We start from the raw sequence: 24,864 nt of genomic DNA, 5'->3' as shown, positions 1-24,864 counted from the left end.
TTAAATAATTGACCAGACGCCGACCTTTTCCACCACGAGTGTGTGGCTTTTGTGATGAAGAAACCCTGGCACTTTGTTGTTTCTAAATACTTGACTTTTCTCATTGTTCACTTCGTTCACGTTATTACTTCATAAATTATGCATTCCTTAATAACCATAATAACAATTAACAGCTTGCTTAGGTATGGTGTTGTACGCCATTAAGCATAATAATTGCTGTCTAATGAATCTCCAATCTAATTATTTCCAAATTATCACTAATGAAATGACTACTCAGGCAATACCACTCCATGCCGTATTATGAAAAATTAATTTGGAATAGAATTATATGTATAGAATCTCTGTGTGTCTAATCTCATTAACTATATGACTTTATCATCTCATCATTCAGATATTAATAGAAAATGTTGAAAGTACAAAACAAAAACAAACAGAAGCCCAGTTTGACAATAAAAAGGTGAGTATATTAAGTCAGTGAGTACAAAGAGTGAGTAATGGTGTGCCACATAGACTCACAGGGTCCGACAGTCTTTTGCTGCTGATGTGCTCCTGTGCAAGGCACTAAGTCCCAGGTTTCCTAGCGCTTTGAGTGGTCAGAGTGGCTGGAAAAGTGCTATATAAGTTGAGTCCGTTCACCGTTTACAGCCCTTTGTCATTCTTGCTGAATCATAAGCAGTCTGGGCTTCAAACAGAGAGCTTTTACATTTTTTCACAAGGTGCCAGTTTGTTGGGTACATAGCTACTGCTATTTAGTTTTTTTCCCCCCTGAGTTTCTCCTCCTCCCTGGATGAATTGGGACATAAATCTTAACTTTACGATCCCAAATTTGTGCCGAATAGTTTCCCGTCCTTGGTGACAGAAATAAATCCAACTGTTGTGAGCAAGAGGCGTGAACATAATTGGACAGGAAATCCAAAAATGACGATAAATGCCCCTTTTTAATAGACGCATGCATTAAATTTGGGCAGAAACTGACAGAAGCAAATGAAAAGGAAGACACGCACAAGTCTGATTTATCTAAGCCGGGGATAAACTTTTATTTTTCAGAGGGAGAGGTGGCCATTAGACAGGATTTTCTTTCCAAACCTGCTACCAAGGAGCAACCTCAGTGGTCAGAGCTGATTTCAGAGCACAAAAAAAAAAAAAAAAATCCAACAGAAAACGCAGATGATCACAGCATGAAGCACAATCTTTCTTCTGAAGGAGCCCGGTAACATTTTCCTGACCCTCTGATTAGCCACTCTACAATCAAAGCAAATTACTCAGAGCCTGAATGTACTGTAATCATGGACACGCTCAAAAGCCAAAATCACACTGCAGATAACAATGAAAAGTCCATTTCGAATGGAAAGAGGGGGAAAAAACATACATGAAATGTTTCAAATGGTACTTAATATTAATGTTATACTTGCCATTAGTCTAATTTTATAAGTGAACCTGAACGCAAAGGTTGAAAGCTGCTATACCGTGACAAGGTCTGCAGAGTTAAAGGTGGCATTAATAAGAAATCCAGGAATTTGTTTGTGAAAAGCAAATAGATGAAGAGCAGGAGGACATTAGAGCAAAAATAATATTTACTTTGCCTGCAAAATAAATATTTTGCATTTCACCGTCTCATTTCTCACTGTCAATGAAACGGTGAGAAAGGTGACAGATGTAGCTAAAAAATAATAGGAAGACATGTAAGGGGAAATAATGCCATTGCAGGACAAAGCAAACAAATTCATATAGAAATCTTCATGTTGTTCTTCAAATCATTCATACATATGACAGATTTAGATTTATTAAGTATTTCCATTCAATCAAGATTTTTTTTTCTGATAGTAAATTAAACAAACCTCTCTCAAAAAATGTCTCTAGTTAGAAAAGAAAATATTTATGTCTCCATTTAACTTTTTTTTTAAAATACCAACTCAAAACTGATTTATACCTGTTGAAACCTTAAAATATTTATTGGCATTTCCCTAATCACAACCTTTTAATAGTTGCCAAGTAGCTTTTTGTTTGTTTCCACATTAATTTTGATGATATATTTGAAGCGATGAGCTCCAAGTCTTAGAGGTTGGAAAAATAAAGTTTTGGGCTGAGCTGTGTGTATAGAGCTTTAAACAAAAGTTTAGATTACATCATTTAAAGTAAAATCTTAATGTTTCCTTCAGCTGCTCATAGGGACACTTTGAACATAAACTGGAAAAAAAAACAAAAAACGTTACAGCGTATTTTCTTTCTTTTGTGAGTTTGAGTTGACGCAAACGAAAAGTTTTTGGCAGTCTATGAGGGCTCGATCCATCCTTAGACGGAGAATCCGTCTGTACGGAAGCGCAAGACAATAGCTTGTCAATATGACATCCAAAACGGCATCAATTTCATATTTGATAAAAAATTTAATACCAGGCTACCTCAAAATGAGTTGGTTTGCACCGAGAATGTAGGCGTTTGCGAATACAGGCATGCAGGCTCAAACTGATCCGTGTGCGCGTGAGATTCCTGTATTTCTAATATGTCAAAGCTTTTCCTACATGAGGGCTACAATAAATGGCTGGTGATAGAATCAAGGCAGCCGGAGCATCGCTCATGTTGCTATAATTTCCACCAAGATACTAAACCAATACTTTTGATTTATGGCACGTCAAGTGACATTTATTTATATCTCTCTGAGCTGACAAACCTGAAATAGAGAGTATACTGAACAAGGCTGTTAAAAGCAACTTCTCTGTTTTAAAGGTTGTCATGGGGATGTGGAAGAAATAACACAGATTTTGGTAACAGTCTTTGAAAGTGCAATGCAGGCAGCATAAATCATCACACAGATCTCGGTTTTGGCACCCAGATACTTCTTGAGTCCAATCTATACTGTCATGCTCCAAAGCAATTTCCTTCCCTCAGCAGACACCCATTCTGAGAAGCTCATGATCCTTTTTGTAAACTCATACCAAACGATATGAAGTTAACCCTGAGGTACACGCAATAATTTAACATAACTTTGCAGAGCAAATGTCATCTTGTCATGGTATAGCCGAAAAAGTTCAATACTTTTTAATTGGGATTTTATGTGACAGACCAACACAAAAATACTGAAAACTTGTGAAATAGTAGGAAAAATAATGCTACTATTTAACCTTTTCACCCATTTACCGATTATCTTGAACCCCTAAATAAATCAGAGCAACCAAAGCCACCTAAGTAGTACAGAGATTTAATGAAGGAACAGCATGATTAAGGCCAATGGACACGACCTAAAGATGACCAATGAAGGTGTGCCGTACTTTGCTGCAGGGTTTTCTAAAGCAATATCACAAACGTTAAGCATCCCATGGAGGGGTTTTCCAGCTGGAAGCCTAACAAGACATGGCCGCCAACATAAATCGATGTTTGTGAAGGAGAACATTGATCAGAGGACTGTGGAGACTCAGGAGGAGTTCAAACTTATTAGAATCTTTAGAAACCATGTAGAGGACAGAACAAGCAAGTTGTGGTCAAATGCAAAACACTGCACACGACCCTGAACGCAACATTCAGAGAAACAAGGTGGTGAAAGCACCACCACCATATTTGCTGTCAACTCTGACCAAACAGATGGCCAGAGTTGATGGCAAAGTGTATGGTGAAATCCTGCTAAAGCTGCTGTTCACATTTAAGCGGGACGGCTCTAAACGGACAGCTAAAGCTAAAACTGAATAGTTCAAATCAAAGGATATTCATGTCTTAGAACGGTCATGTTAAATAAGCCTGAGCTCTTTTGCAATGAAGAAATGGGCAAAATGTGTCCGTCTCTTAATGTCAGGCAGGTAAAAACTTATCCCAAAAGACTTGTAGCTGAAATCTCTGAATATGACGACTCCACAAAGTAGCCGTGGAGGCTATATACAAACACAAGCCAACTTCACAGGGTATCTACAGACACACAAGAAACCAAACATGGCAGTCAGACCCCTTAGCAGAAATGTGTGAGGACCAAACTAAATATCAGAGTTATGATCTTGTTACCCTGGAGACATGACTTTTAACTCCAACAACATCCAAGTTTATATTTTTATTTGAATTGAAATATAAATGTTAGTCTGAGCTGACCCAAAAATATCACTTAACTTTTCTGACTAACTGAAAACTGTAAGCATAAAAAACATTTCTCCACAAATATATTTGTATTCAAAGATGTCTTGTATGAGTTTGGTTTCAATTCCAACATGCCAAATGTTTGAGAGTAATTGTCCAACATGCAATTCATCAGATATCAGCAAAGATCCATCAAAATAATAATAAAAAAAACAATAGAGCCAAGTAAGACTTTTTCTTTTGAACACACATTGTGTACCATACACATTTAATCAAGAGCTTTAGACGCCCAAGTCTTCAAAGTGCTTCAGTTTTAACGTGAATTTCTGCTTTTGAAGAATGGTTCCTCACAAACATGACGGCTTCTTTAGATGATCAAATAATCTTCCATCATCATGGTTGTGAGGGCTTAAATTGGGATTTTCTCATGAAGTATCCTGATGTTTTACACTAGAGATTACTAATCGTGATCTGCAATGTCACTAGACTTAGAGGAGATTTGGTATGTTTATAATACATCATGACTTCCCAGCTTGCTTATTTTTATCCTCCTTGTGTAAGCTATCTTAAAAAAAAAGAAGAAAAAAAAAGAAGAAGCTTCTAATACATGGATTTAAAAGTCAGTCCACAGGCCAGTTCTCAGCTATCCTTAGAGGCATTTTATATTATTCTGTTTTGTTCTTACTAGTGGGAAAGAAATACTTCAGTAAATGTAATTTCCATTGAAGTTATTCTCTGGAGGCAAATAATAAAAAAAAGGACTAGGCTGTTACATTTCAAATAACCTACAGTGTCTAAATTAAAACCCCACTTTTAATAAGCATGAGAATCATCTTAATTTAATCATTTATACTTTACCCGTTTCTAAGATGCACACAGACAAAAGGCCTGAGTGCTATTAATTATACGATTATAATGAAGTGTGGATGCAAACAGACGGTTTCTAGCTTGTGTGGATCAAAGCTTGCAGATGGATCAAATTTCTGATTATTCTTACAGCGCTCTGGAAAAACCATCAACTCCTACGCATACTTGATCACTGCTCCCCCCCACCCCCACCCACCCAGTCTCATCTGGACTGTGTTGAGTGGAAACGTAACACGCCAGACTAAACAGAAAATGCCGTAACGCCATCTGAGACCGAATCTGAACAGTTCGCCAAACTTTTTCATATATTGGCCCCTGTCGCATACAATCCCAAATAATAAAAAAACGCAATTAAGTTTGTGGTTGACAGAATGAGGAAACAGGTTAAGGAGGCAAGAGGCAGCGTAGATCATTTATTTTTAAATACTATTTAGCGTCTTGGCCGGCGCGTATCAGAGTGAGTGCATCCATTTTTAATAGTGCAGTAATATAGTGGTGCAAGAAAACTTTGTCTTCATATTTCCAGGCTGGCGGGCGGGATCATTTCGCATTAGCAGGAGAGAAAATATAGAGGCAGGAACTTCAAATCTAAAAAGACAGAGGAGACGTGGGAGCAGAACTCTCCTTCATTACATTTGGATATTGCTCCTTATCGCCTCGAGGAGAGCGGGACGCAGTCGGCGTGTTAGCCCAGGCTCTCGCAGTGGCGTATCAATTCCCAGACAACAAAATCTCATCCCGGAGTTAATGAAATGCGCCATTCCACCAATGTCTAATCAAAACCAAATGCTTTTCCGCTGCGCATCATCATTAGAGTCCATCAGCTTGGAGTAGGCTCCACGGTGTAATGGATCCCTAATGACGGCGGTTATCATCACTGGTGAACTCAGACCTTTTTGCATCCGACATCAGTTATTAGTCAGCTGCACTCCATATCTGTCTCATTCATAGGAAAGCTGTCTAAATAGCAAATTGCAATGTAATAAATTGCTCCTTGTCTCAATAGTTTCACTAAATTTTCCTCCCATCAGAGCGCACATCTCAAGGCTCTGAGGGAGTGGGGGGAGGGAAGCGTCCAGCAAGGCTGCTGAAAGCTCAGCCGCACACGCACGCACACACACACACACTAGGGGGCAGCAGATACTGAGCCCTAAGGCGCGGATGCATCGGCTGTCCCGCTCCCCGCCCGCCCTCCGAAGGCTGCCCCTGCATGATTTGTGGGTGACATCATGTGACCGTCCGGGCTTGCTTCAGCACCTGCAGGTGCCGCGACACTGCTGGTGCCTGTCCTCCTCGGCGAAGTCCTTAAAGACTCAGATATCCCAGGTCCTTTCAGCTCCACCGCTGTTGGCATGGCAACAGAACCTGGACAGCACACAAGAGTCATTGAACAGAGAGGCCTTGAGTATCAGATCGCAACCCGGGATTTATCCGCCCCTCTGCCCCCCCACCCAGAGCTTGAGGGATGTGCAAGGTTAAGCTCCAGCTCAAAGCACGGTGTCACAGAGGGGGGTCACAGAAAGGATCAGATTTGTATTACAGTGTTTATTTTTCGCAAACAGGTCAATGACGAATAAGTGGAGCCGAGCCAGATGTCAAATTCGCAGTGGCAACAGGCCGGGCTCGTATCTAGCAGGAGGAAGGAAAGATAAAAAATAAAAAAAAGGAAGAAAAGAAAAGAAAATAACAGGCATTCCTCTTAGCTAATGCATGTGCAATTATACACATGTGCACTTTGGTAAGAAATTGCTCATGGATTTAAATATACAAAGTTGCAACCCGCGTTGTTTCAGAACCACAGGCATAATGTGTAAACAGAGCAGCTTTGTTTGGGATAATTACAGTGTTGGTGAGGAAGTGATGCGGAGGCTGTGTGGGCATGATTGCCTTGTACCTCGGTGTTGAAGTAAGGATGCGCGGATCGGAGAGGTGAAAAGCTCTGATGGGCGAGTCGACTCCTGCACACTCATTGTCTTCCTTAAGTTCATAACAGATATATTGTGTCACTTGGAGGCTGATGGAAGATCGTCTCAAACCCATCGGCTGGCCAAACGTTGCCATTAACGACCAATTTCCTTTTGGTATACGTTTATTTTTTCACACACCTGTTCTGACATAAATTCAAGATAAAATCCCAGAGGTGGGAGTCCTAACTACTGTACTTAGTGCAATCTACTAAAACAAGTGCTTATGCAAATGTTACTTTGTTTACTCCTTTAAAATGCAAATCAGTTTCGCATTTATTAAACTTCTGAGAAACCATCAAAACCATAAACGCCTTAAAATGTTGATGGATTATCCCACTGTAAGGCTCACATGGTTTACTTTTTTTTTCACAAATCAATTCAAGTAAATGAACCCTCTGCTGAAATTTCAGCTTCCTGTTTTTGAGGGGTTTTCTCCATCAACTGCACAACATTATCAGCTGAAATTTTACCCACTCTTATTTTGCAAAAACAACTCAAACTCTCTGAAAATGAGTGGAATCCACCTGTGAAAAGCAACTTTAAAGTCTTGTACCAGATTTAGGTCTGAACTATTCACAGTTTATTAGTTTATTAAAATAAGTCATTGTACTGTAGCTCTGACTAAATGTTTAGGGTTCCTGAAATGCATATTTTCAGTCATTTTGACAATCACATCTGTTCCTGCTGAAATAACGCACAACCCCCACAGCTTGATGCTGCCATTACGGTGCCTATGATATTAATAAGACGGTGTAATCAGATGTCATACATTTGAATTTGTAAATAAATAAACTAAAACTAAATCCTAAAATAACCAAACACACACGCTATCTAAATTCAGTACAGCAAAGTCGGTCTTCAAATGAAGGAGGAACAAAGTAAATGCTGGATCATATTGAGGTATTTCAGAGCATAAATTAAGATGACACAGCCACCAGATCTCAGTCCATTCATCAATGTATTAATATTTAATAAATAGCACAATTTTAATGTTATCTATTCAGATCACGGAGTTACCTGTTAGGTAATTTAAAATGTAATAGTTTTTGGTGAAATTTTTCAACTCACACTTAGGTACTACTTTGTCTTGATCAATCATAAAAATAATAATAATAATAATAATAATAATAATAATAATAATAATAATAATAATAATAATAAAACCTTAATTCATGATTGTCAAGGGGAGTAAAGTCTTCAGAGCTCAGTACCTCACTACCACTACAGTTTGCCCACTCATCACTCCTATACTACAATTGCACACAGGCTGTTGCAGTGACTGGGTGTCCTAAAATGTTACCAAGTTTGAAAAAGGAAAATGCACTTGTTCATAAATGCACATGGCGGGGGGGGGCTGCAGCAGAAACGTTTTGCATTGATCAGCAGTTGCAGAGTGTGATGTGAGCAGCCTTGTTGGCAGAAGAGGCATCATGAAGCATTTTGCAAAAGGAAAAACTGCCTCCACTCACCCAGGGGTGCGTGAGCAGAAATGAGACATTGATCCATAATTGGAAGCGCTCAGTCATGAAATCTAAAGACTAATTAAAGAAAGAGAGCTTTAATGGCATCCATTTACATATTTGGCGCAGTGATTCAAAGCCGCTTGCTGACGTGTAGCCTGAGAGAGATGGGACGGGGAGGGGGCTGACCCAGAGGTTCTGGAGAGCAGAGGTAGATCACAGACAGATGGACTAAACAACTAGGATCTATAGAAAATATTTTCTTCTTTTCTCATGAAAAAAAAAATAAGCTTTTTCTTGGACGCCTTCCCAAAGCTGCGCATGTCAAAGACGGAAACAGATGCTTCACAGTTGGCTAAAATCTAACCGTGAATCACTGCAGCAGCAACATGTGTCTGCCCGGAGTGCGAGAAGGTTCGTCTGCCCTCGTGCTTGGAGGCTCGAGGAGGAAAAGGTGACACCTACAAAGAGTGGCATCTCATCTGGAGGCGTGTGGACATGTCTGCCAGTCCTGTTGTGCTGAACCGCTCAGGGCTAATCTTCGATACCCCCAGAGGCCCGCCGAGGAGCCCGCACCCGTCTGATTACATGTCAAGGCCGGTGAGTCTGGCTAAACTGGCACGAAGCTGATGGGGGAGGAGAACGTCCCGCGGCATCCGACTTTTTTCTTTCCCTCCTGTTATCGAGCAGACAAGAGTTCTGCTTTCCGCCTGTTAAGACTCGGCGGCGATAACGAAGGACGGCAAACGATTGCTTGTCAGTGTTTGCACGCACAAATGCGGTGCTGCAGATGAGAGGATGCGACGCGCACCTCTTCTGTTTGCCTTCAGGTTGATTCAATCTGTTTCTGACTGAAAGCGGGGGCCGCCTATTCCCGATAAGATCCTCGACACCCCCTTTTCTTTGTTCGTTGTAGAGTGCCCCCCCCTCCTTCCACTTCTTGTAATTTCTTCACCTCAAACGCTGCCACTGCACATCCCTCAACGGCCCTGGGCCTCTTTAAATAGGATGACTGGACTAGTTCTGTTTAATCATGTAAAAAAAAATAAAAATGAAACAGTCCTGCAGCTGTGGCAGGTATTTCTTTAAGTGGAAAAGGCTGCAGGATGAAAGTCAATCATCTTAAAGACCATCCAAACTCAGGTTAATTGGAACCAAATTCATGCCAGGTTTTCTTTTGCCTATTCAGATTGATAATTTGACGGGATGAGAGGCTTGAATGAAATATTGAATCCAGGCGGCTCTTGTTGTGTCAGCCCTGCTGTTTGTTGTCAAAGATGCTGAGCTGAATGCTCCACACCGCAATTCAATCCAAACTCAGCACTCATTCAATAGATTCTCTAAAGATGTAATTACAGTTGTAGGAGGGAAAACATCCGCCACGTTTTGTCGCAGAGCCTACAGACAATTGCATGTTTACATCTCAGCCCACCCTCTCTTCCCCTGGCTGAAAGCTACATGCTGCGACAGCCACAATTTTGATCTTCACCCCACGTCTGAATTCACCTAACCTGTGTCCCTCTTCTCCAGAAACGCCTGGGAACTTTTATTTACCATTTCGAGAGCGTGGCAAATAAATCTTAAAATGTGTTCATTTGTTCCCCCCGTTATGCTTCACAGAGGCTCTCGCGACAAAACAAAATGTACCGATTCACAGGAAGGAGGGACACGCTTGCGGAGGGGAGATGCCTTCTCAGATTCTGGCTACTGTCAATTTTTCCTGTCACGGTGCGATTCTCGTCGTTTTTAAAAATGCAGCACAGGAATAGGACGTCGAAAGGCTGTTAAAAATAGGAATGCGATCACTAATATATGAACACAGTAAGAACTACAGCGTAGTAAAACTTGTCTAGTCATTCCTTTAACCCAAATGAAGGATTTATGAAGTTGCAAATTTAGGTTAAAGCTTCTGTCTCAGCCTCGTCTTTCTTTACAGATAACAGTTTGAACGAGCCAACGACCAGATGATACGTGAACTTCTTCCACAGGATGAAATAAGACATAGCAAAACGGTAAAATGATGCTAATGTCAGTTACTTGTGTTAATTAGTTTTAACCACAGAACAAGTTTGTTCAGCTACGATAACGTCAGCCTTTTATGTGCTAAGAAGTTAGCACAAGCTAGCGCTAGCTAAGTCAGTATCCACACGTAAAGAAGTGATCATAAACTCAGTTTTATACGATAAGGGTGAATTTAAACGTAAGCCGTTTGTCAATAAATATCAAACAAAGTTGTGAGAATAAAAGATACATGGCCTACAACTCCCAGCTTCCTCCTGAGCTGTCTACTTTAGATAAGTGTCCAGAAATCCCTCCCTGACTGTCCAAATGCATTTAACACATTCCATAAAATCAAAATTGATGTAGACGATCCTCAAAATGGATCGTGACGGTGTGTGGTTGGTCTCATTCCCTTATACACATCACTTTATTGAGTGTGCTAAAATGCCAACAGAACAGTTATCCAGACACATGGCCCCCGTAAATCCTCCCTTTATTTTCCACATGGTTTCGCACAGACGATTACAGCGACTGAACTTGTTGGAATTGTAACATCTTAATGCACAATTTGACATATTTCTTTTCAAGTCATTTCCCTTTGGTAGTTACTGTCATTGGTTTTTCTTGTCTGAATATGAGCCAGTATTGTAGGTCAGTCCCATCACACGGGGGTCTGTAATCTTTACAAAACCAAATAGCCATTTTTGACCTCGGTCCAGTGAAATAAAACTCGTTTAGCATCACAAATGTTACTTAACTTAAAATATTTTAATGAATATCTACTATAGGATATGGACATTTTAAACAAAAATATCTCATTTTATTGTTTTTAGTTTTAAAAAAACAACAACAACAACAAAAAAAACATTTTACAAAAAGATTAACACATGGTCTTCTGTGGGATGTGGAAGAAAAGAAAAGCACTTATCTTTCAATGTAACAATTAGAAAAACAAAATGCTAACCCAGACTGTATTGTTGTTTTTTTAGCCCAGAAGTCTTAAGAGAATAAAAAAGTATAACTACTTAATTTTTCCGTCAATATGTTGCAAAAAGCAAGATTTTCTCCTCATTATAACTTCTTTTCTCCGATAGTATTAATTAGCTCCAACAAGTTTTGTTTGTTCTCTGTCGCTGTCTAGTTTATAACGTAGGAAGAGGGGAGCTGTTTTTTTTTCTTTCATTAAAATAGTCTTCTGGCTATAACATTAAACTTAAAAAAACATACACCACAATTCTCCTGTGGATTATCACTTTAAAATATTCCTTAAACTATTTATAAAATGCTGCTTTTAACAAAGCCATATTGTTGCTGCCTAGCAAAACAAAACAAAACCCAGAAAAAATGATCCAGAAGTTGCCGCAGCTAATTAAATGCACATGACGGTGTGGTTGGTCTCCTAAAGCATCTCGACAGCGTTGGAATGAAAGGAAGCAGGCAAATCTGCATGTTGGAGATGTGTTTAAGGTTTGCATGTTATATAACATGTTTTAAAACCATCTTAAATTACATAAATACAGAAAATAACACAGTTAATGCAAAAACTCCAAATACATGTTGCGCTGATCTGATCCTCGGGGGGGAGATTAACAGAGCAGCATACTTACCATTAAACCTTTTTAAATCTGACACACATGAACTCTCCGGGACACATGTAAACCACAATCTGTCTCTCTCCGGCATATCCGCTTCCACCCAGATGGCACCGTTGCTGGCTGAGATATGGGCGAAATCAGATAAGCTTTCATGCAACCCGACCTCTCGCTTCATGTAGCTAAAATAACCTCCAGGTTAATATGAAAGCCAGTACGTATACTGCCGACTGCCTGCTTTCTGTAAACTTCACGGTGGCTCGGTGCGGATGGACAAGAGCACAGATCGGCTCCTCTCGATTGGAAGTTATTACTGCCTGGACGGCAAACTGGGAAGCGAGCGCACTTTTTCAGTCCGAACAGTTCGATGTAATCTGGAGTGACTACTGTAATCAGATGGCTGTCGGAGCTGGAGAAAATGCCACATCTCTTTTCACGTGCTGATAACGAGAACCAAATCACATTGCCTTCACTTCGCACAATCTGATTGTTCCTTTCTCATCAGCTTTACATCCCCGTCCTCCAATAGGAACCCCTCATTTCACCCAGTCCTGGTTAAAGTGTTAATATCCTTAAAACACTAGATGTGGTGCATGTAAGGATATTGGAATTGATCTCATGTTACTCCTACTAATATTAGATGAATAAAAAAAAAACAACTAATACATTAAAGCTGTGTAGACAGCAGTAGCGTGTTGGTAAATGGCGCCAATGAGACTCCACTGAGAGCATTTTACCACTAAACGGAGCCCACTGGGAATTGGGCTGATTCATTATTAAGAGTGTTAGCATTAAGACTGTCAAGTTAACATCCCTGTTTGCCCCTAATGTAATTGGGCCATTTCATTTGCGCCTTGATTTATGCAGCATTATGCAGCATTAAAGCCCACAGCATGTGGCTCATTTTCAGGATTGCCGAGCACCAACAAAACTTGATTCCTACAAAAAAGGAAGAAAAAAAAAACCCCAAAACAAAACAAAAATGGCTTTACTGTCGATTGTCAAATCAGAACAAGAGGGGAGTCGCAGATCTTTTGATTGTGATGAAACTTTGTGCCTGTTTGTCTTCAAAGTGACCTTGTCATTAATAATGCATCTTAAGTATGTATTGAGGCATTGAGGCACCTTTTTTTCTCCATATGTCTGACAAAGTGCATAAACGTGAAAAATTCCCAACGTTGCTGTAATGTCAGATCAACTTATTGTTGCTGTTTTTTAGACTTAGAATAGAAAAAAAAGAAAGTGAATCTCATTCATTGCTATCCAACTCTGTTCTTTCTATTCATAAGCCTCAATGGAGCAGACAAAAGGATGGCACACTAGATTTAAAGAGATTCATTTAATCTCTGTGCAAATTGGACTCAGACAATGTAAAACACGCCTCAATCGGCCCGACTGAATTACAGTATTGAGTCACCTTAAAGTCATTCAGATTTCTACAGTGACTTACAAATCTGGATAAATTTAGAAGGGGCAAAATAGTGAGAAAAAAAACAAGCAATTAAAAAAAAGAAGCTATAAGAAGGTCAGTTTGCATTTTGAAATTAGGAAAACAGAAAGCATGTGGAAGAAGTAACTCTGGCCAGATGAGGCTACAACTAACTATCTGGTTCCTGACACAAAATGATTAGTGTGACAGAAAGCTAACACTCTATCAAGCTAAATGCATCATCTCCAACATGAAACACGAAGGTGGCAGCAAAAGATGTTTTTCAGCAGCTGAACAATTAGAGGGTCCCACAGAGACAATGTTAGAATGGCTCAGTCAAAGTCCAGATCAAAATCCATGTAAGACTTGAAAGCTGAGGTTCATAGATGCTCTCCGTCCAATTTGATAGAGCTTTAGTTATTTTCCAAAGAGGAATGGACAAAAATTTGATTCATAAAATAAATTTCTCAAAATACTTTAAAAAGAGTCTCAAAAGACTTATACTGGACTCATTTTTTAAATTTTTTTATTTCACATAAAATTCTGACAAACTACTTTAAAATTTGAGACTCTCTGGTGGGGTAACAAGCTGTCCCCGTGCTGGGCGTGGCGTGGCGAGGAGGATTAATGAAGTGGTGGCTCATAAAGGAGATCCATCTGCACCCAGACAGTCCTAATGAGCGACTGCATTCTCCACTTACGGCTGATGACATGCCGAGGAAGCAGGGCCGCTTTTGTTTTGAACGGCCTCGCCTTTAATGGTGACAGAGTAAACTTTTCAATCTGCCAGAGTGCATGTGCCGTCAGTATTACGACTACACCGCAGCACCATTTTGTCCCTTTCCGTAGAAAGCCCTTCTGATTCCTCTGACGTGCTGCAGGCGCAGTGACAGATTATTTGGAGCTGTCCTGGAAAGGCTTTGGTGTTAAATCCAAAATGTGACACAACGCTCAGGAAAGACGCAAGCCTTAATCACGAAAGTCGCACTAAAGCGGCATCTTTGATTCAGTTTGTGTTGCAGATGTGTGGAATTAAAAAGCAAATTTTTCTTGAGGGCACCAGGTGGCTCAGGGGTAGAGCAGGTGCACCAAATACAGAGGCTACAGTCCTCAAAGCATTTGTCCGCCGGTTCGATTCCCAGCGTCGGGCCATTTGCTGCATGTCTTCCTCTGCCAAAAAATAAAACCCTTTTCTCTTAGAAGGGACAAAAACATGCATCTTTCAGCCTGAGCCACAGCTGACGGCGTCATTCATTAAACTTTCTAAATAAAACAGTTCATTCTCTCATTCTCTACGAAGTTTAGCAAAAACCTTCCTCATTATTGCATCCATTGTGCAAAAGAAACACATCGAGTAGGTTTCAATTGTTTGTTTTTTTCCCCCATCCTAACACCTAAGAACCACAACAAAGGAGTTGCCGATTCACATATTCAGAAAAAGAATATAGTTCAACAAATGCCGAGGAAAATGCTTTGAAGCAGACGGTAAACAGTTCATGGTTGAGCATTTAATCAGTGTGCTGCACAGCGGGTCAGGTGGGGTTTCTGGAGCATCAGCTGTGAGTAGACGGGGAGCAGTGGCTCAGCTGGTCAGGGTAAACAGTTCAAAGTGACGAGCTGAACGAGCTCGGAGAGTCCACCTGACCCAAGCTCACGCACAACAACCGGCCCCACACACCCTGTCCAAGTGCATTAAAGCCTGGTTGCAAGCCGAGGTCCAGCAGCAGCAGCGGCGTCGATCCATATGTAGCTTAGCTCATGATGTGAGCTGTGTGTGTGAAGTTCACACTCCATTTAGCATGACTGCGTGTTTGTTTGCATGTGATGAGGGGAAAGAGGCTAGTAAAGGCATCGCGTCGATGGAGTGATAATCTTTTTCTATGGAGAAAAGGAGACCTGACCCGACGAGTCGGACGGCTAAAAGGGTCGGTCACAGAAAGAAGACACTTTGGGAGAGCTGTGCATTGTTTGTGACCCTGACGAGAAAGTTCTGTTATTGTTAAAAAGAAAAACAAAAAAAATAAAGAACGAACGAGACGGCACCCGAATTTTACACACAAGGTCAAAATGTTTTGACTACATTGTAGGTGTGCTAATGTTACAAGCTCATTGAAAGAATAGACTTTGAAATACTGTTTTTAGTTTATAAATAATTTAACTGCTTAGCATCACAATATATTAAAGATCTGCTGTTGTTGCTTCAACCTTCCAGACCTCTCAGGTTGTCTGGTTCTGGTCCAACTCTGCATCCCCAGAACCAAACATGAATTAGCAGCATTTAGCTTCTGTGCACCACAAATCTGGAACAAACTCGCAGAAAACTGCAAAACAACTGAAACACTGAGTTCCTTTAAATCTGGACTAAAACGCCACCTGTTCAGAGCTGCTTTTGAACCATAATAAGTAAAACGTTCACCAACATATTTGATGTGTACTGATGATTTTGATGATGGCACTCATAAAAATGTAAAGTTTGTTTCTGGTTTTCTCAATTGTCGATGGCACGGTGTCTTTTATGACTTTGTATTCTTGTGTTTTTATGACGTAAAGCACTTTGAACCGTCTTGTTGCTGAAATGTGCTATATTGGTAAACTTGATTAATTGATTAGTTGGGTAATGACTACCGTTTGAAAACGAGTGATTTTCAAAGAGTAGAGCAACAACAGCTAGAAAATATTTTGAATCCCGTCGCTGTAGTTTTTACATATTTGACCATGTGGCAGACTCTTTTTGAAATCTCTCCATATTTTCCGTTCATAATTTTCCTGTAAAATGAAACACTAATATCAGACTGAACTGCTCCTTGCTGTCTGCTCCTTTTACCAGAACTGAAAGGTAGAATAATAATTCCTCGAAAGTGGTGACTGAACTAAAAACATTTTACCGTAGAGGAACTCTGTCGCTGTTCCAGAGGACATATCTGATTCCTGCGACGGAAGAATGAATGGTCGGATAAAACCCGTAACAAATGAGTGAACATGCAACACCCTGCAGTTGAAACACTCGAATACAAACAGCATTTTACATTTCTTTGAAATAAAGCGATCAAACTCTTCATCATTCTTCTGCGCTCAAAGAAGTCTTGGCAAGAAGAAAGCAGACAGAGTGACAGCTCAACAGATGAGGTACCTATGTCTAATCTCCTTCTGAAAGAGCTTCACTGGAATGGCTGGGAGCGGCGAGGGCCAGACAAAGAAAAAATTGGGGCATTCTGCATAGTAAAGCCATCACAGGGCGTCTTTAGTCTGCTTTGTGATGAGAGTTTGACAGCTGTGAGGATTAAGGAAGAGACCGACGAGCAAAGCCCAAGCAGCCGGGATATGACTAGATACGCTCACTCGTAGCTCTGTTTTCTTTACTTAGTAAATCAATAAAATATAATTTTACTACTGTAATGAGGTTGTGTCTGTCTGCAGGTAAAAGGACATGTTCGCGAAACAACGTAGAGAGACGTGAATCCACACAAGAGGCTTCTCCTTCCAAAGGGAAGACAGTTATGCCATTGCTTCTTCTACTGTATTGTTTAGGATGCAGCTGGTGTGAATTACAGGAAGTAGAAATGCTGTTACTAGGCAACCAGTCCCATTGAAAATGTTTCAATTAAGACTCTTTAAAATACAAAAGTAACTGTAAAGAATTTTAGGACAAAATATCATAGCACTATCTTTTAACTAGAAAATTTCTGAAGAAATTTAAACGGGGCCTGCCAAAGTGCGCCCGTCGGTTGGAGCCCAGCGTTCTGATACTAAAAATTTAGCATCAATGCTAAAGTAAGCTACAATGTACTCAGTAGTTTATGGAGAATTACAAGAATGTTGACTAAGATGGACTTCTTCTATTCAGTATTCTAAAATTAGTCTGTAAGCTAAAATTAGCCAAAATGCTAATGTTGGCCTAAATGCTACCAGTGGGGTATAGCTAGCATGTTGTCTTACATTGACTTCCTTCATTCAGTGTACTAAGCATTGGTTACTAGAAAAAGCACTAATTTCTTAGCAGAAGAATAGCAAATATTGTTGTTATCCATTTCTTAACACCAAATTAAAAAGAAGTCATATTGTTAATAAAACATGAGCTCTTTTTAAATACTGCTTTTCTGCTCAGACACAAGAACTTTACAGCTGGTAAATTTTGCAAAAGTAAAAATCCGATGTTTACTTTGTGGCACTTGGCTACCAGAACTCGCTCATCTCTTAGCAACGGATTAACAACAAATATTGTTATTATTCAAACAACATAACATTTCTTCTTCACTTTTGAAATACTACTTATACTATTTAAAAAGAATTGTGCTGTTGGTGAATTTTTCAGAGAAGTGAAAATGTTTTTGTTTTTTTTTGTCATTGGGGACAAATATATTATAAAGCAGACATCCAACAAAAAAGTAAACATCTGATTTATACTTCGTGGAGGTTCGTTACCACAAAAAAAATTTCATCTTTTCAAACCAACTTAATCATTGTTTATAAAACTTTTTTTCAAATACTGCTTTTCTGCTTAGACACGAAATTTACAGTTGGTAAATTTTGCAAAAGTAAAAATCAGATGTTTACTTTGTGGCACTTGGTTACCAGAAAATGATCTCACATCTTAGCAACAGAAAAAATATTGTTATTGTTCAAAAATATATGCCTTCTACTCTTTTTAAATATTAGTTATCTAACACTTAAGAAGAACTGCACAGTTGATGAGTTTGCCAGAAATTTAAAATGTTTGTTTTTTTTTGTCACTGGTGGTAAATATATTATAAACAGACATTCAACACAAAAGTAAAAATCTGATTAATACTTCATGGCATTTCTTTACAAGTAAAAAAACAAATCATCTTTTAAAACCGACTTAATCATTGTTTATAAAACATAAGCTGTTTTTTAAATACTGCTTTTCTGCTAAGACATAATAAATTTACAGCTGGTAAATTTTGCAAAAGTAAAAATCAGATTTTTACTTTGTGGCACTTGGTTACCAGAACTCGTTCATCTCTTAGCAACGGATTAACAATAAATATTGTTATTATTCAAACAACATAAGATTTCTCCTCCTCTTTTGAAATAATACTTATATTACTTCACAAGAATTGTGCAGTTAGTGAATTTTTCAGAAAAGTGAAAAAGTTTTTATCATTGGTGGCAAATATATTATAATACAGACATTCAACACAAAACTAAAAGCTTGATTTGTACTTTGTGACAGTCCGTTGCCAGAAAAAAAAAAAAAAAACACACACTCATCTGTTAACACCAACATAATCATTGTTTATAAAACATATGCTGCTTTTAAATACTGCTTTTCTGCTAAGACATAAGAAATTTACAGCTGGTAAATTTAGCAAAAGTAAAAATCAGATTTTTACTTCGTGGCACTTGGTTACCAGAAAACACGCTCATCTCTTAGCAACAGAATAACAACAAATATTATAGCGTCACCTTCTTAAAATAATTGCCTAAGTCATTTTTTGCAATTTTTCAGGAAACACAAAAAACTGAACCATTTGTTGAATAAATGATATTTACGAACAATTTTAATCAAAAAAGTTGTAACAACAGATGTCTTTTGACATACAAACAGCAAGGTCAGTCAAACATGGAACATGACAGAATNAAATTTACAGCTGGTAAATTTTGCAAAAGTAAAAATCAGATTTTTACTTTGTGGCACTTGGTTACCAGAACTCGTTCATCTCTTAGCAACAGATTAACAATAAATATTATTGTTCAAAAAAACATAAGATTTTTTTTTTTTGCTTTGCAAAGCATTACACTGCTCTCCTATGCTTTGCTACGGCAATAATTTGATTTTTAAGTAATTTGAAAAAAATCTATATCAAATGTTTAACACAGTAGTTAAGACTGACACAGGCTTTATTTGTTATACTTCAGTAAAAAGATTATCTTTGCTGTGCAGAGCTGCAATTCAAGGTACAGAACTCCTCACCTGCCACATGCTTGTTAAGCATGTGGCATAAGCCTTACAAATACATTTTTTATTTCTCAAAATGAGGCCAAACTGAAAAATTTAAAAAGCGAACCTGTAATTTGAATAATAAAAGATACATAAAATAGTTTGGGTTTTTTTTTTTTTGCAAAATCACCATGTCTTCCAACTCCTATGAAATAAGTATACTTTTTTTTTGTTGCCATTGATTCTTTAGTTCTTTAAAGTCAGTCACGGTGTATCGAAGGCTTTATTACCAGTCCACCTCGTTTTTCTGTTTCCAAGGGCTATAAACACGATTTGTCAACAAAGGACCATTTTTCTTGGGCACTTTTTAAAACAGAGAACAGAGACAAGAAACACTCCATAACACAAAGACAGACGCGCATTAATCTTCATAAGTCAAGAAATGCTCACAAGAAAACCGAGATATGACTAAACTCCCCTGGTCGTAGTAATATTTTAAAGGTTAAAACAAATTAATCTGTGAAAAGTCTAAATGAGGACCTGAGCTTATCTTTCTCTCTCTCAATTCTGTACAGTCACAGTGATGGTTATAGGCAGGTAAAGAGATTTGAGCTGTAGAGGGAAGCTGGGTTTTCCAGAGAAAATAGAGAGAATATATAAACACCATGCAGAGACCGCAGGCAGGGATTTGAACCCAAGACCTTATTGCTGCAATGCATCACTGCTACCAACTGTGCCTGCCACCTTGCAGCCTCACAGTGATGTCACACGTAGTAATGTTAAATAAATGTATTTTTTAGTTCCAGTATCTGTTGCCACACACATAACCTGATGACAGAATGTCACGATTTGCAAATTAAAGAGACAGATTTAATTAAACTCTATAACTGCATATTTTTTTTCTCAGTAAATATTTACTGAAACTGGCTTTTCTGAAAGGTTCATCAAATTAAATCTGCTACATACATCTGACTTCCCATTACAGGGGAAGCCACTAATGTAAAATTTGCTGGATGGGATTTATATAAAAAAAATGTTTACAAGCTGCTTCTGATCTTACAGCTGTGCTGATTTCAAGGGACACCCAGCTGTCTATGATTTCCACTGCTGTAACACCATAGTTAGACTATAATCACTCCCTGTAATGATCCACTAAAAGCAGTGTGTCTAAAGAAAAGTCACTGGACCAACAAATTATAATTACTTATGCCTAACAGGCAGCTCTGCTCTTAAATAAACCCCCTGCGCAACTTTGATTATAAAGTAGCAGTTGCAGTCAAGTGTCTTGTTTCCTTCAAGAAATAGTTTCAAGTTTGCTAAGCGGAACGAAGGCTAAAGAGCAAATAAGCACGCTTTTTCCACCCGGCCTCAAATCATCCTATAATCCATAAAATTACACCTGTCACTAGAAAGTTAGATTTATTAAAACTACTTCCTGATCCGAAGAGGAAAAAAACCCCATTAAAACACACAAAGGCCTTCAATCAACACTTAATTAACGCAGCAACCTTTCCCTGATGCTGGCAATCACGTTCCCTATCTGCCAGATTAGTTTAAAGACGTGAATGCAGATTAGAAACGGGCCCGAGAGGCTCAGCAGTGTGAAAAATATATAGGCAAATAAAAATGAGAGCAGGGGAAAAGGAGGGGGGGACAGGACGGCAAGACGACAGGAGTAAGAGAGAAACGGAAAAAAAAATAAAATACTGCAGAAGTCAACTTTCTGCTGCCCACAGTTCTGTCAAGTTAAGCGTGTCATTTCAGCAGAGGGGAACATCGCTTAGATAACTGTTCGCACTGTGTATTTCAGCGATTGTGTGTCCCTTACAAAATGGGAATCATCAGTGACAGCACAGGCAGTAAAAGAAAATTTTTTTTTTTTTTTTTGGAGACGGCCTCACGGGGCCGTTACCTTAAAGTGACTGTGACAATACAGCAGACGGAACACCTTTACTTACAGCAGACTGAGTTCATTATGATGCAAAATCTGAGCGGATTAGTTTGAAGCGAAATGACTTTGTGCTGACCTCTGCTGATCGTAAGTGGACTCCTTTCTGAGGCAGTGGAGGGTCACCACGCGATGACCTTCACTCCTCAAGTCCTGGCTGACGATCCACTGAGTGGGGTTGCTGGGACGCGCCCCGAGGAACGTCACTCCTTCTTTTAATTTTACCCTGCAAAGAAAAAATAAAGACAGAAAATATCAGTTATTTACTTTTTGTATGGCATATGTTTGAGTAAAATGAACATTTTTCTTTTATTCTATATTTAAACACTGACAGCATGTCTCTGAAATTCCAGGCAAAAGTTTAGAATTTATTTGAAGAAAATGGGAAATGGTCAAAAAGATGCAGCGCTTTCAGACCTGAAATAATGCAAAGAAAACATTGTAATATTCATTTAGAAACAACGATACTAATGTTTTATCTCGGGAAGAGTTCAGAAATCAATATTTGGTGGAATAACCGTGAGGTTTTCAATGGGGTTCAGTGCGGTGGTCTCTTCATTTTTTTTTTTTTCCAGAGCTGTATATTAAACAGGTGCTCAAATTTAATTATGCCACAAACAAATTACAATCTGCTTCCAAAATACAAAATGCACCTATCATTCAGGTTTCTGGGTTTTTACAAGCGAAGATGACGTAATGTGATGTTTTATTCCAAATATGTCATTGGAAGTTCATAGACGATTATATTTTCCTTTAGGAGTCAATTGTGAACATTTGCAGAAAGTTGTCTTAGTAATTTTCACTCTTTATGAAATCGATACTCATTGTGAGTTAAAGAAACAAAGCAGAGAAGTCTGAAGACCCCAAACTGTGGCTTTTTTATGTTCTAAAGCAGATCCAGCTCATAGTGCTGCTTTGTCTGGTATTGAATAAGACGGGGTCAGACCACTGGAAGCCTGAGAAGAAAGCAATAAATTTTTAAAATCAATCCGGAAACAGACAGGAAGCCTGTGAAGAGAAGTCGTAAGGGGAGTGATGTATTTAAGCTTTTTTTTTAAAAGTTTTTTTTATTTTTTTATGCCTGTTTAAAAGACAAGCTAGCTGCTGATTTTGATGAATAAAGCTGCATCATGTCTGCCTCAAATACCGCTGGCGTGTATATTTACTATGTTCCCGAAACAACACGGCATGAAATAATCAAAGTAAATAGCAATTTCATTCTGCAGTCTGCCATCTTTGGCGAATGTTTGTCATAAGATCAGGCTATACGTTGTAATTACAAGCCTGTTAAAGCTTGCTGTCCTGCTTTCACCCCAAACAGTAATGGATTCTCTCTTGCAGTATGAAAATGAAATTATGGAAATGTCTCTTCTTTTTTTTTTTTTTTTTTGACCGATACATTTACAGCATCTGAGGTGTCTTCAGCTCAGGGGAGTACAAAGGAGAGAACTGTCTTTGGGAGCAAATTAAAATGTAACATGGAGTATAATAGACCGAATGCACACAGTCTAATTTGAAGGTAAAAGCACCGAGATACAATGGATTCAAGTCAATGTTGCAAAACGCAGCACAGTGGAAGGTCTGTGTGATGCTAGCTAAGACTGACAGTGAAGTACAATGATTGAAGAGCAGACTAAATTATAACAGAAGGCCAAATCACTTTCCCTGTCCAATCCATACCAGGTTGGCAGATGAGACCAAAGACGGAGCTTCTCTTTCATCTTGAATTTGTTGCTGCCCTTTTTAGATGCAATTGCCTATCTGTCATCCTATGAATATATCTGCCCTCTCCAATCAAGCCCATTTCTTTGATGTGATACCTCACGCTGTTGGGCTGCAGGTAGCATGTGAGAAATGAAAGTGGAATCTGTGATCAACAGTAAATCTAAGGGTCACTTAAAAACTGTGTCTGTTTTTTTTCCTTCCTCTGTTTTGTCGTATAATAATGAAAAAAAAACAACAACAAAAAAAACAGATTTTCATCCAACCTTAGTCGGTGAGAGATACAGCATGGTTAAAGTGTGTATATTTATTTGCTACTTTGATTAACTTACTGTGAACTGTATGTTTTTGCCACCTAAGCAGCTAACTGATCCCACATAAAAAGACAAAATAATCTTGACATCTAAACACATAATTATCTTGTACAAGCATGTAATCTAAACTCAGTCTCCTCCTCAGCCTGACTGGTTAACAGGATGACAAAGGCAGTACGGCAAGCATAAAAACAGGAGGTTTATTCAAAGAAGAAACACAGTTCCTTAGTGTTCCAGTTAGGTTAGGGCTCCTCAAATACTTGTTTTCCCAAAAATTAACCAAGCATTTGCTACGTAGTCCCCATAAGTAAAAGTAAACAATTGGGACACCCTTGCAGTTTTCAGTATGGTAATGTCATGTTTTTGACATGTTTAAGTATGTCTGTGCAGAGCTGTATAAAGTTTTGCTTCCTTTTTGGGATTCTTTTTCTTATTTTAGTAGAAATAATACTAAAAGTAAATTTGATTTTCATTTGAAAAATTCTAAACCTCTTCATGAGAGAAGAGGGACCAAAATTAGCAGCGGAAATTATTTATTTGAAGTTATACTGAAATAACCTTTTTTTTTTTTTTTTGGGAAATTTCTCTCCAAATATTATATTTAATGATCCAAACAAAGTAAATGTGGAGAAGGAAATCTGACTGGTGGGATGTGTACAACTGGAACAAACAAATAAATAGGAGCTGTGGTACAGTCCTCTCGTGGTCCCAGTGGAGGAAGCCGGTTCTTTTATCAGGTTTTGTTCCACCTCGGTGGTCAGGGTGTCTATCAGCGGCTTGTGGTGTGCTCCCAGAATGTTTTAAACACAGCTGAGTCTCAAAAGGCAGCCAGTCATTACTCCACAGTCCATAATATGTCCACAGAGCATTTGGTGCAGGACGGTTGAAGTGTCTTTTATTGACTAAATGGTCAATTTGGCCTTGTAACCTGTAAGCATCGGGACATTCCTGCAGGTGAGACAGCAGGAAAACGGTCCCAGTCCCAGTCAGATGGATGTTGAAACAATCCCCAATCGATCAGCTGCTCCTCCATATTGGTGGAGTCAGGAATAGCAACAGGAATAAGACAAGTGGGAACATAAGCGAGAAGGAGAAAGAAAATGATTTATATTTTTTTACATTTCCCATCTCAAAGTCGGTGCTTTGTACAACAGGCAGTTGCTACATTTACTGCTGCAGGATGTGTCTACCAGCTTTATGCATCAATTAAAATTATCTCTGTACTTTGACTGGGCCATTCTACAATTTGAACGTGCTATATCTAAGCTGTTTCATTGTGGATGTGGCTGTATGTTTAGGGGTTAATACCATGCTGGATGGTGAACTTCCACCTCAGTTTCTACTCCTTCAAAGCCTGTTTTTTTCATCCAGAACTGGGCTGTATTTAGCTCCCACCGTCTCCCCATCAACTCTGACCATTTTCTGTTTCCTGGCCGAGGAAAAGCATCCGATACGCCATTTTCTTTAAAAAAAAAAAAAAAAAAAAAAAAAAACAAAACAAACAAATTGTTCTCTTTTTGGTTAACATCAATAAAGACCAGATTGTGGAACGTATAATCAATAGTTTTGCTGTCAACATATTGAATCCCAGCATTATCCATGGGAT

General features: G+C 38.8%; 2 protein-coding genes across 2 annotated transcripts in view; both read right to left on the bottom strand.

The window, feature by feature from the left end:
* The window catches only part of LOC103148377 (transmembrane protein 132C-like), a 77,468-nt gene extending 56,017 nt beyond the window's left edge, over positions 1-21,451 (bottom strand). Inside the window, exon 1 of the mRNA XM_016679199.1 lies at positions 21,302-21,451. The gene's annotated coding sequence lies outside the window, so the exon portion shown is untranslated. The remainder of the gene's footprint in view (positions 1-21,301) is intronic.
* The window catches only part of LOC103148413 (transmembrane protein 132C-like), a 108,226-nt gene continuing 104,533 nt past the window's right edge, over positions 21,172-24,864 (bottom strand). Inside the window, exons 4-5 of the mRNA XM_007567175.2 lie at positions 21,302-21,448; positions 21,172-21,196 (exon numbers count right to left, since the gene is read on the bottom strand). Of these exons, the coding sequence (XP_007567237.2) occupies positions 21,172-21,196; positions 21,302-21,448 (172 nt within the window). The remainder of the gene's footprint in view (positions 21,197-21,301; positions 21,449-24,864) is intronic.

This window comes from Poecilia formosa, unplaced genomic scaffold (assembly GCF_000485575.1).
Source record: "Poecilia formosa unplaced genomic scaffold, Poecilia_formosa-5.1.2 Scaffold204, whole genome shotgun sequence".
Classification (NCBI taxonomy): domain Eukaryota; kingdom Metazoa; phylum Chordata; class Actinopteri; order Cyprinodontiformes; family Poeciliidae; genus Poecilia; species Poecilia formosa.
Note: the sequence above shows the minus strand (reverse complement) of the source record. Positions and strands in the feature narration are given on the sequence as shown.